The 11,351-nt window shown below is 40.6% G+C and overlaps 1 protein-coding gene across 1 annotated transcript; it reads left to right on the forward strand.

Annotated features, from left to right (window-relative positions):
• Positions 1 to 1,017: 1,017 nt before the first annotated feature.
• LOC133990999 (leucine-rich repeat-containing protein 24-like) lies at positions 1,018 to 4,801 on the forward strand. The gene is made up of 4 exons (XM_062429445.1): positions 1,018 to 1,179; positions 2,073 to 2,351; positions 2,719 to 2,887; positions 3,567 to 4,801. The coding sequence occupies exons 1-4, from the start codon at positions 1,018 to 1,020 to the stop codon at positions 4,799 to 4,801; spliced, it is 1,845 nt and encodes a 614-aa protein (XP_062285429.1).
• Positions 4,802 to 11,351: the final 6,550 nt, after the last annotated feature.

Below are 11,351 nucleotides of genomic sequence, written 5' to 3' on the forward strand. Positions count from 1 at the left end.
GGTGGAGATTCTCTAGAAGGAGGCAACAATGTAAAAAATAAATCCACCTGCTGTCAGTGAGGCAGAATGACAGGCTCAGTTTGACATTTTAACATGTATTGTATTTACAACGCAGCGGTATCTTCATGTGATTTGCTGCCAGTGAACAATTGTGAACATCATCGCCGGACAGCGAATCTGAAGCCGGTTTGATGTGAACAGTCGAGCGGAACGCTGAATCCCTTCCGGGCTGTATAGGAATGAAAAAAAAAGTGCTTGGATGATTCGCTCAGTGATGGGTTTATATGACAGGAAGTTTTTGCTGTGAGGTGTAGCAAGCAGCCAATACTAGGGTTTTTTTGTTTGTTTTCAGATGAGATGATTGGATCATTAGAGCTGGTTACCAATTGAGATTTGCTTTGAGGAATTAAATGCGATTTCTGATTACAGGGGTCAAATCAGAGCATGTTTCTTTGCTGTAAATATGTGTGTGTGTGTGTGTGTGTGTGTGTGTGTGTGTGTGTGTGTGTGTGTGTGTGTGTGTGTGTGTGTGTGTGTGTGTGTGTGTGTGTGTTTGTCTCCATAAGACAAAGAGAGAGACAGAAATAGAGAGAGTGTGAGTGTGTTTGCGCATGCATTACAAAGACAAGAGAGAGGTCCTTGAGGCAACCTGCACATCTTTTATCACATCTTTAATTAATTGAAGCCCATAATAGAAGCTACTGCTGCAATTCCACTGAATAGACACAGCTGAATGGGAAACAGACCTGGAAGAGGGGACACTCGAACGCACACCCCTGCTTTATATATATATATATAAATCAATCCTCTCTTGTCATTTCACTGCCATCTGCTTATACAACAAATCTGCACCTACTGTCAATCTTTGCTTTGAGGATCCCATGCAGAGAAACTTTGTTGTTGTAACTGAAACTCATACCGTCAGTTGTGATTGATGCTTACTTTTTCATCCTCCTCCACCTTTTCTCCTCTTCCTCAGGTTTTGTCTCTAAAAGGTCTGCTGTAAAAAAAAACACCATGATCCTCCTATGGCTCTCCAGACTCCTCCTGATTATCCTGGCATCAGTCCCTCGACCTTCGCTGGGATGCCCCTCAGGCTGTCGCTGCTACAGCCTCACGGTGGAGTGCGGATCTCTCGGGATCAAAGAAATCCCTCAGGGTGTCTCCTCTGTAACCGAGGTCAGTTTGCCAATCGGCAAGAAGTTAGGGCGCTATTGTGCACTGCAGCTGACTCACGCATCAGTGATTCTGTATCAGTTGACTTCCTCTCTGATCCATTCTTATTACCCTAAAATGATTGTGGTTAATCAATCCGCCGTGACCCTTTTTGATGTAAGCCTGAGGGGAGGGGTGGTGCTATTGGCTTTGCAATTATTCGTTCTTGCTCAGAAGGTGGTTGCCGCACACCCTCTGATCATCTGTTGGGAAGATGTTCAACATTACGCTGTCTTTTCCTCTTGAGTTCAGGCCCCCAACATTACCGCAGCTCATAAATATTAATGAAGACCATGTCCTACGTAAATTGTTCCATTAACCTCAATCAGCAGGTCTTTCTCGTCGATCATACCTTACCTCATGGGCCCGTGTTTTTGTCTTTAAAAACATCACCAATGAATGCACATTACCAATCAAGCAGACAGTCATGCATTGTGCATCAAACAGAGAGAGAGAGAGAGCACTTCTGGCACAGCTCCAATCACTCTGACATTCTTTTTATGGAGATTTTTTTGTGCTTGAAAATTCAAGCACAAAAAAAGGGATAAATGCTGCTGCAGAGTCATCATTACCATGATATTCAACTGGCTCATTCCACATTGTTTGTATTGCCTACATTAACATACATCCAAAGTTCTGCACAGCCCAGTGCAAAAAAAAGGGGGCCATGTCGTTAATGTAATCTCTCCTCATGGTTAATACATTTTTATACCCACTGAGCACAGCACTGCAACAGGCATCACTCGCTTTCCTGCGCAAAGCAAAACATTTCAAACATCACATCTCCTCCTCTGTGTCTCTAATGCAATTAGTTTGTGATCACTCCTCTAATTTCATTTCCTCCATCTTTCCTGAAGACATTCTTCCTCCAGGACAATGCTATTGTGCAGATCCGTCTTCAGGACCTCACTCGGCTGGGCAGCCTCCATTACCTGTACCTCCAAAACAACAGTATTTCAGCCTTGGAGCCCGGGGCATTTCTCAGCCAGGGGCAGCTGCTTGAGCTGGCCCTCAATGGTAACCTCATCCATCTGGTCACCCCAGACATGTTCCGGGGTCTGGAGCACCTTCGAATCCTCTACCTCGCCGGCAACCAGATTACTCGAGTCCAGGATTACACCTTCAGGGGGCTGCAGGTTGGTTTGTGTGAGCTGAGATAAAGGAATGGATGGATGGATGGATGCATGGATGGATAGTAATGTTTGATGCTCATTTTGGTTTAAACATTCCAAAAAGTCCAATACATTCTGGTAAAGTGAAAGAAGCTTAGTTTTTTGCAAGCAAAGCTAAAACTATTTCAGGATGGCATGCTTTTTAATGCCTGCAACTCTAAATCCAACTCATGACAACATGTCTGACTAATCCCTGCTATACAATGATACAGACTGTGTTGGGTGGAATTGAGTTGTCCTCTTTTCATATCTGACATTTTTCTTCTTCCTCCCTCAAGTTACATTTTTCATATTTTTCTTCCTCTGCTTGATGTCTTTTTACTGTCTGCAGCGTCTGCAGGAACTCCACCTGCAGGAAAACAGCATAGAGCTACTGGCAGAGCAAGCTCTGTCTGGCTTGTCATCTCTGGCCCTGCTGGACCTCAGCCGAAATCACCTCCGCACCTTGGGAGCCTCGTCACTCAAACCGCTAGTCAGCCTGCAGGTGCTCCGTGTCACAGGTAGGCAGAGCGAGGACAGAATTCCTTGAAGAAATTATGCTTGACTGTAATAAGATATAATCCTCCCAGACTCAATTTACTTTAAAGCGCCTTGGGATATGAAAAAATTCTTCCATTACAGAATCCTGAAGAATAGACCTGTATGAACTCTGAAATTCATTTACTACCACTGAAATTATAACGAGTAGCCACAACTTACAAACTCATGTCAAAAATGAGTGATGAGATTGAAGTGCCCAGAAACATATTTTACATATCAAAGGGGTTTTACCCAAATGTAGACTATTAATGAGGAAAAAGAAAGAATGAAAAAATACATAATTTCAAAGAATACGTTGAAGAAGTCTGCAACAAGAACCCTTCTGGAATAATAAGTTCTGCAGTGGGTGCAAAGTTCAAACACAGTTTAAATGACCAAACTACAACATAAACAAAATAAACACATGTAGGTGCTTTTTATTGACCTGTCAGTCCTATCACATGATCTTCATCAGCATAATAGGAAATTGTACAATCTCAATCAAACTCGATCTAAGTTTGATTGAGATTGTACAATTTCCTATTTTTTGGAACACTTTGGAATTCTTGTCCATGTTGGTCATTCATGACCTTGGAAACAGCTTTTGACAAATCCATTCCCTCACTTACCCCCGTGTCTGCTTCCATTCCCCTCTTCCAGAGAACCCATGGCGCTGTGATTGTGCTCTGGGCTGGTTGAGAACCTGGATCAGCGAAGACGGTCAGCGTCTGTTGAGCTCTGCAGAACAACGTCGGCTGATGTGCTCTGAACCGCCTCGCTTGTCCCACCTCAGCCTGGTTGAGGTTGCTCCAAACAGCCTGGTCTGCATCCCCCCCGTGGTTCAGCTCGAGCCCAGCCACCTGACAGTGCGACTCGGGGAGAGCCTCCGTGTCTCCTGCCAGGCCTCGGGGTACCCTCAGCCTCAGGTGACCTGGAAGAAATCTTCCCATGGCAAGGCTCTGTTATCGCCTCGAGGCCTGGTTCAAGAGTTGGGACCCAACGGTGAGCTCTTCAGGCCTGGAGCTGGAGGAGTGGTGACAGCCCTGCCAAGCAGCAGGGGGATGAAAGTGGGAGGTGTGGGAGGACTTGTGCGTGGGACTGAGGAGGGAGGTGAGAGGGACAGCTTTGATCCAGACATGGGCAGTGGCATGCTCTTCCTCAGCAATGTGACAGTTGCGCACGCTGGACGCTATGAGTGTGAGGCCTGGAACCCCGGTGGTGTGGCTAGAGTTACCTTTCACCTGGCTGTTAACATGTCCTCCTCTTCATATACGTCTCAGTTCTGGCCTCGTTTAAACTCACACGCCTTTGTTTCCTCTTCATCTAACTCCTTCTACCAGCCAGAGGTTCTGGATGTGAGCCAGGAGCCTCTATATGAACAGGACAGCATGGACTTCAATGCTCTTGGCCCTGCCACGCAGACCGCCATCGCTGTTGGCATCTCCTTGCTGGCGCTCACTGCTGTTTTACTCTTGATTATGATCTACACTCGCCACCAGCAGTACCGTAAAGAAGAAGGAGGCTCCTACTGTACGAGCAAGGAAGAGAGCATCCTCTATGTGAACGACTACTCTGATGGACCCACCACCTTCGCGCAGCTAGAGGAGTACCGTGACGACCACGGCCACGAGATGTACGTACTCAACCGAGCCAAGCCGGTAGGATCCGCTTCAGCCAGGTGTCACATGATTAGCGGCTTTGTCCAGCAGACAGGTATGAAGGAGGCTCTCCTGGACCATGAAATGGTGCAGACACTGACCAGGTCAGGGGGGATGGGGCTACGAAGAAACCCAGCAGACGGCAGAGAGGGACCCCTAACAACAGACCCAGAGGAGCTCTTTCTCAGTCAAAGTCTCCTCTTCGGATCACAGGTGGCCTATGAGATCCACTGCTAAGGGGTTTTAACTGTGTTCTAACATGAAACAATATGTTGATGGACTTAATTAAAGACATTAAAGAAAATGGACTTGGTGCAATGGTTTGAAGCATCAGATTATTATGTGGTCTTCAAAAGAAGGGAAAGTGTCAGTGTCTTGTTGTTGGGGGAACCTCGATCACAACAAGCTTTCACAAAATCTTATCTGATTGATTGTATGATTAACTGTACTCAGATGTGTCAGAGGGATAAACAGTGATAATTAAATGGAAAAAAATACAACTGAACCATACCTCTCCATCTCCAAATCAACCCTTTAAAGATAATTAGAACTGGCTAACCTAATGGAAATGTTTCATATGACAGTTTGACTACTTTACTGTAAATCCTCACATAAGAGGTTCAAATGTTCAGCACATAGTGGGAAATAACAACATGGGTTTTTTTCTTCAGGTTTTTGTGTACTTTTGTCTGTGTTTTCTGTAAATATAATAAATCTCATTTTCACCGTGAAGTACAGTAGTTTTGTGGACCCTGTTGCCGATCCCATTAGAATTAAACCTAAACCAATCCTCTTACTGAAACTGCATTGTCATTACCCTTGTGTGAGTGGGTGCAGGTAGGTGGATTTGTTTAAAGAGGTTCATTTTGAATGCAGCATCTAGTCTTTCTGTCACATTTTTACCATAGCATTATATTCCTTAATGTTAACATGCTGTGGGTGTTTTGGATTTTTTTCCAACTTGCAAAACTAGAACAAGGACTTTAACATTTCGATTGTCTAAAATTGATTCTTTGGTGGAATTAATTCCATTAACATCTGTCTGTAACAACCATTCTAATGTGAATAGTGTACATTTTGTCTTTTGTTTCTACATAATAAAAGGTATTTTAGAAGATTCAGTGTTCCATTTCTTGCTAGGTCACTTTAACAAAACCGTTCTGCTGATTATAACTGTAAAAGCTTATTGGTTTTTTTAATTTGCTTTAACACAAGAGATGTAGCTGGTAGGTCTGAGAGGAATGTTTTTATGAAGAGACTGTGCTGCTTTCAGTCACTGTGTAGAGGTCAGTCTGTGGCCCATAAGCTCTTTATTCTAACCCTCTTCTGTGAAGCACTGTGGTATCAGGAGTGCTTTCAGAGCAACTTATGGACTACGATTCAAGAGTGCTGTTTGAAATGTGTTATGAAACATTAAACAATATGTACCTCATACGAACACCAAGACCTGTATTGATTCTCATTCGAAGGACGTCAATTTTATTTTAAAGTAACTGTTATTTCAATTTGTATGGCTTTATTTTAACAACACATGAAATACATTGGTTACATAATGCATTCAATAAGAAACATAATTGAAGGACTGACCACATAGGGGTGTTTTTGATTGTCATTTCTATGCAAACTCAGCTGTGACTTTCAGATGGCACTGTATGTACAGATTCAACAACAGCAGCAGCTGAGCTAATACCAGGGACAAAAGCAGAACATATCCCAAACATTGAAAAAAATAAACCAGACCTAACCAAAGCCCAACACCACTCCTCCTTATTACAGCTGAAGATGTATTATGCAGCCTATTTCCCACAATGAAATGTGAAATACTCTTATTCCAGCTATCCTACGAAGAAAATGAATTTTCTTTGTGCCTACTGTGATACAATTCTCAGGCTGTGTCAGTGCAGGGCCAACAAAGCCCAGCTTACAGTGGTTGTCATGGGCACAATGGATTTGGTATATATATAAGTAAGCAGACTAATGTTGCTGTCCCTGGCTGAGTCTTACTCTTCCTATCTTCCTCGCAGCGGGCGGACAAAAAAACAGAAACACGCGCAGGACAGTGTAACAATCCTGCAGCAAATCCACATGTTCAGGTTTTGATAACACCAGCCGCTTGTCATTTTTTGGGGCGTTTCTGTTATTTTTTGTCCTACCCCGCTATCACGGAATGCAAGCCGAGTAAACTGTTGTTTAATTTTTATACAGTGCTCACTTCCTCTAATCCCTAAAAAATTATTATAAAGATCCCCACCAGCGTACCTACAGGTGTGTGTGCTGTGGATTAAAAGCTTCTATAAGTGATTTAACAGGCAGAAAATGATAGCAGTAATGTGGAGATCAAGGTTTTAATGTACTGCTGCTGATAAGAGTAGAGAAGAGAAGCACAGTTTGTTAAAGTGTACTAAATAGGTCATATATGGGATGTGTAAGTGGATTACTCAATCTTTTTTTATAGAAAGGTATTTAGGATGTACTATTTTAGACAATAGAAAGCACATCAAAGAGATTTTTTCAAAATCTACATGCTTTGTATGCTTGTAGGGAATCTGTTTTGGGGTATTAAAACCCTTTAAGGATAGTCAAGGACAGTTGTCAAAGTTAAAATTGGAATTCTATACACTGAAAAGAAGAAGCAAAGAAAATCCAATGCAAATACAGCAGCACTGTAATTGTAGTGCATATTTGCACAGTGTAGAAAGTGGGATGCATAGGGATCTTTATTTCTGGGATGTTTGTGCCTATCTGATTTCAATTTCACTTTTACCACTGAAGGTTGCCTGTGATCACATCAATCAACATGTGGACCGAGGATGCGAGTGAGAGCTCATGGTTCTCATACTGATGGTGTTTTTTTTTTTTCATACCCATCTACCTTCTTTCAAGTATCTGTTCTCATCTCTTCTCCAACTTGCTTCAACACAAGGGAATGGGTTCTTGTATAAGGTCAAATATGATATATGTGGGGATTGAATTATTGATGCATATCTACCTGGCTTCTACGATGGCTTTTCCCAGAAGGTGAGTTTAAGTCTTTCAAAGGTTCAGCATCACTAACTTTGCAGACAGATACCATCCTCAATTTTTTGTTTTGGATTCATAAATGAGGAGGGAATTATGTCAGGCACCGTGAAGTCAGTCAAGTCTATTTATATTTAACAGTTTCATTAATATAAAATATATATATCAGAGCACAGATCTAAAAGGTGGAGAGCCTGTGGAGAAAAGAGCAGTCTCAAAGTAGAAATGGCAATCAACCACCTTTTGTGTTGATTCAAGATAACTCACGATAATAATATGTTTTTCAAAGCGCTGTTTGATTACAAATCCAAATAGGAAATTTTGTTTTGACCGAATGTAGAGTTTTACACATTGTACTTTTTATTCAGGGCATGAATCAGCAGCATGTGATTTGTCACCAAGGATTACATGATTGAAAGCTGGAAAATCAATTCCGGTCAAAACTATATTTTCTAAACCGACAAAAAGTCTGTCAAACAAACAAAAATGATATTTTCTAAGCCGACAATAACAAATATCAATATCAAAATCTAAGAACTACCTTTCTTGTTTTTCCCACTGAAAGCCTACAGGGCTTGCCGAGACCTGTGGAAAGAAAGAAAAAGAAAAAAGTCAATGAGTCACACTGAACTTGAGATTCTTGCTTGATATCTTCAGCAAATTTATCTTCTCCAATTCGGTTTTCTCTTCTAATGCACTTGAATTCTTGAAACAACTTCACAGTAATTGGTCACCAGTGGAAAAGGGTGTTTGGCAGTCAAGGCAAAAACAACTTTTAATTAATTTTTACAAAGCAAAGCACATGCAATCAAAATGGTGCAGTCTATTTGGTTTGTTTATAGTAATAGACTGTATATTATGATTTACTTATTTTTTTACAAATTATAAATGTCATTTTGCATTTCACAGTTATCAGTAACAGATTTTGCCCAGTCTTGGCATAACAAAACAGTGATGGGTCCTTGTACCCAAGGGGGTACTTCAGCAGTTGCCAGGGGATACAGAGTGTATTGTGATTGCAGGTTGTAGAGTGACTCAACCAATATGAATAAATAAAATTTACTTTTTGATTTAAGAATAAATAAATAAATTCACATATTGAGTCAGCTGTAACAACTGAACATACTGTACGTGTTGCGATTGAGAGTACTGTTAGCACGGTTCGCTAAAAGTATTTGATAAATGGTTGAAATAGATACTTAAAAGTTCAACCATTTCAGGGTACAACCACAGCTGCAGTTACAATCGTCACCATTGTGAGACAACTGACCAACTAACAAATAATAACAAAATACATATTACTCACCAATGAAGACTCATACTAGTCCAACGACTGATACGACAAAACAGTCTTGTTTGGCAAAGGTCCAGTTGATCCAATCCGGTAAAATATTGAATTCAACACACATTATTACATTGATAAATATTCACGAACAGCTGGTGCATCATTTAATACAAGCTGACAGATCCTAATGTTAATGTTCCAACATATCCGTTGTCCTTGCAACCTTATTGATTGGCTACATCATGGTGTCAAAATGGTGGCTGCACTTAGACCTTTCGATTGACACCTCATTTAACCCAATAGGAGCTGGTTCCAGGTCCTGTCCACAGCCTACACTAGCCAACAAGAGTTGAAAGGAGACGACTGCCCCTCTTCTTTCATGTAAAGCTCGAGCCAATAAAAACAGATTCTGAAAATGACAATATGCAGTTTCAGTGGTTTTCAGCACGGAAATTATGTAGATATAAATAATATAAATAGTTTGCTGGGATTTACTTTTTATATGAACCTGCTTTTCCACCATAGCACTTGTTTGACTCTTTTAAATGCATAAAGTTTAGTTTCAACAAGAGAACAAAGCACTATAATGTGTTTATGCTTCAGTTACTCTGAAGGCTTATACTGTGTCTCTAGATGGCCTTTTTGTGAAGACACCGACAAATATAATTAGAGAAACATTTCGAAAATATTCTCTTTCTTGTGGTTTTGTTATTAAATTTTCAATTGGACTAGATAAGGTTCTATGCTGTGGTTCCATCGTGTTTTCCACTTAATAAGTCACAGCTATAGGTCATCTGCAAGCATCTGTTTGCAAAAAAACGTATTTTTCAATGTGTTCAAAGTTCTATTACTCAATGCCAGTAGCACTTGCAGTAATTCTGACTGTTGGGGAATTTCTTTCAAAAGAGACAAAATCAAAATCAACAACCTAATGGTTCAAGAAAAGCTTTCAATGTACTTTAGGTATACATTGGATGGGTGTTTCAAACTAATTTTACAGGAGTTTAAAGGAATGTTAAGTTGTTAAAAGTAACAGATAAACAGTTGAATTCGGTAGCTAAAAGTAATGGATAAATGGTTGAAATAAAGCCAAAAGTCATGGACAAATGCTTGAAATGAGCAGCTACTGCCACCATAAGTGGTTATAGTACAAATGCAAAGTTGACCCTAAACATTAGTTCATGTACTAAACCAATTTATATAAATAAGTGTTAAATAACATCCTATTTAAATCAATTCAAATGAACACATTTTGAATGTGATAGGTGATGTTGGTGTTGCTGCCGTGGTGATGCTCTTCTAAATGATACTCCAGCACCGATGTGTGTCCTTCATCCTTCACCGTCACGGTGGCTGCTTCCTTCCCATCATCCCTCAGCAGGCGGATGTCATATAGTGAAATGTGAATGGCTGCACAGGATTGCAGACCTTGGCAGCACTTCTGATAACTGCTAAGTATCAAGCCACTGAACACTGAACACTGAATCTGCCTCCCTCTGCTCCCGCTGACCTCCGACACGAATGGATCACAGACACAACAATAATACAAATAGGTTCAGAGAGGTTAACTAGGAATGTAATTGCTTTATCATTTGCAAGGGTTAAATCTAGTCATGTAGCAAGCATACTGCTATTTTTAGGTTAGGAAATCCTCAAAATACATTTAAAGTAGAAGAAGAATTATAATAAAAAAAATTGGAGTTTCTCTAATGGAATTTGAAAAGGTTTGTTAAGACCAAGTATTATTCTGGAAAGCAGCGTGTAATCCTTCTCTAGAGGTACTAGTGTGAAAGAACACAATAATCCACTGCATATAAATTGAAAATGTCATAATGCCTATATTGCCTTGAAGCCTTTAACACCTGTTCATCTAAATTTAAACAGCCTATTTTTAATGGCTAGACTGAAATGATTTTGGACATACTGGTCTGTATTAAAGATAAATGTATATTTTCAAAGCTGCACATATCCATGTTTTTATATGAATTATGGACCAAAAAACTATGCGTAATGTGGTTGGATTCGCTCATAGTGACGCACCCACAGAAAATTAAATTCCTACTCTGCAGGTCCCCTCAGCTCTATGGAGCGTTTTAGTGCCTTTCGACTCACTGTTTTGGTTTTACGACCTGCAACTTTTCGGTTTTGGTTCACTCACTGCTTTTATCAACCTCATTTTCAGGTGCAGCAGGCAATGAAGGCTCCACATCAAGATATGTCAGCACTTTTGTCAGTCCATTAGTTGTAAATACTGTTCAGAAACATTAAAAATCACACAGCATCGAGTGGTGAACTTGACGATAAAGCAGTCGGTCGTCTTTCTGATTACCATTCAAACGAAAGTGAAAGAAAAACATTAAGGCCTGCTGAGCTGAAGCTGAACTCATACTGTACGTCAACACAGGAAATTATTTACTGCAATATATAATCTCTGGGTCCTTAAATAACCAAACTCACCTTGATATCTCCTTATGCACTCAGAGC

Source organism: Scomber scombrus, chromosome 11, assembly GCF_963691925.1.
Source record: "Scomber scombrus chromosome 11, fScoSco1.1, whole genome shotgun sequence".
Lineage (NCBI taxonomy): Eukaryota > Metazoa > Chordata > Actinopteri > Scombriformes > Scombridae > Scomber > Scomber scombrus.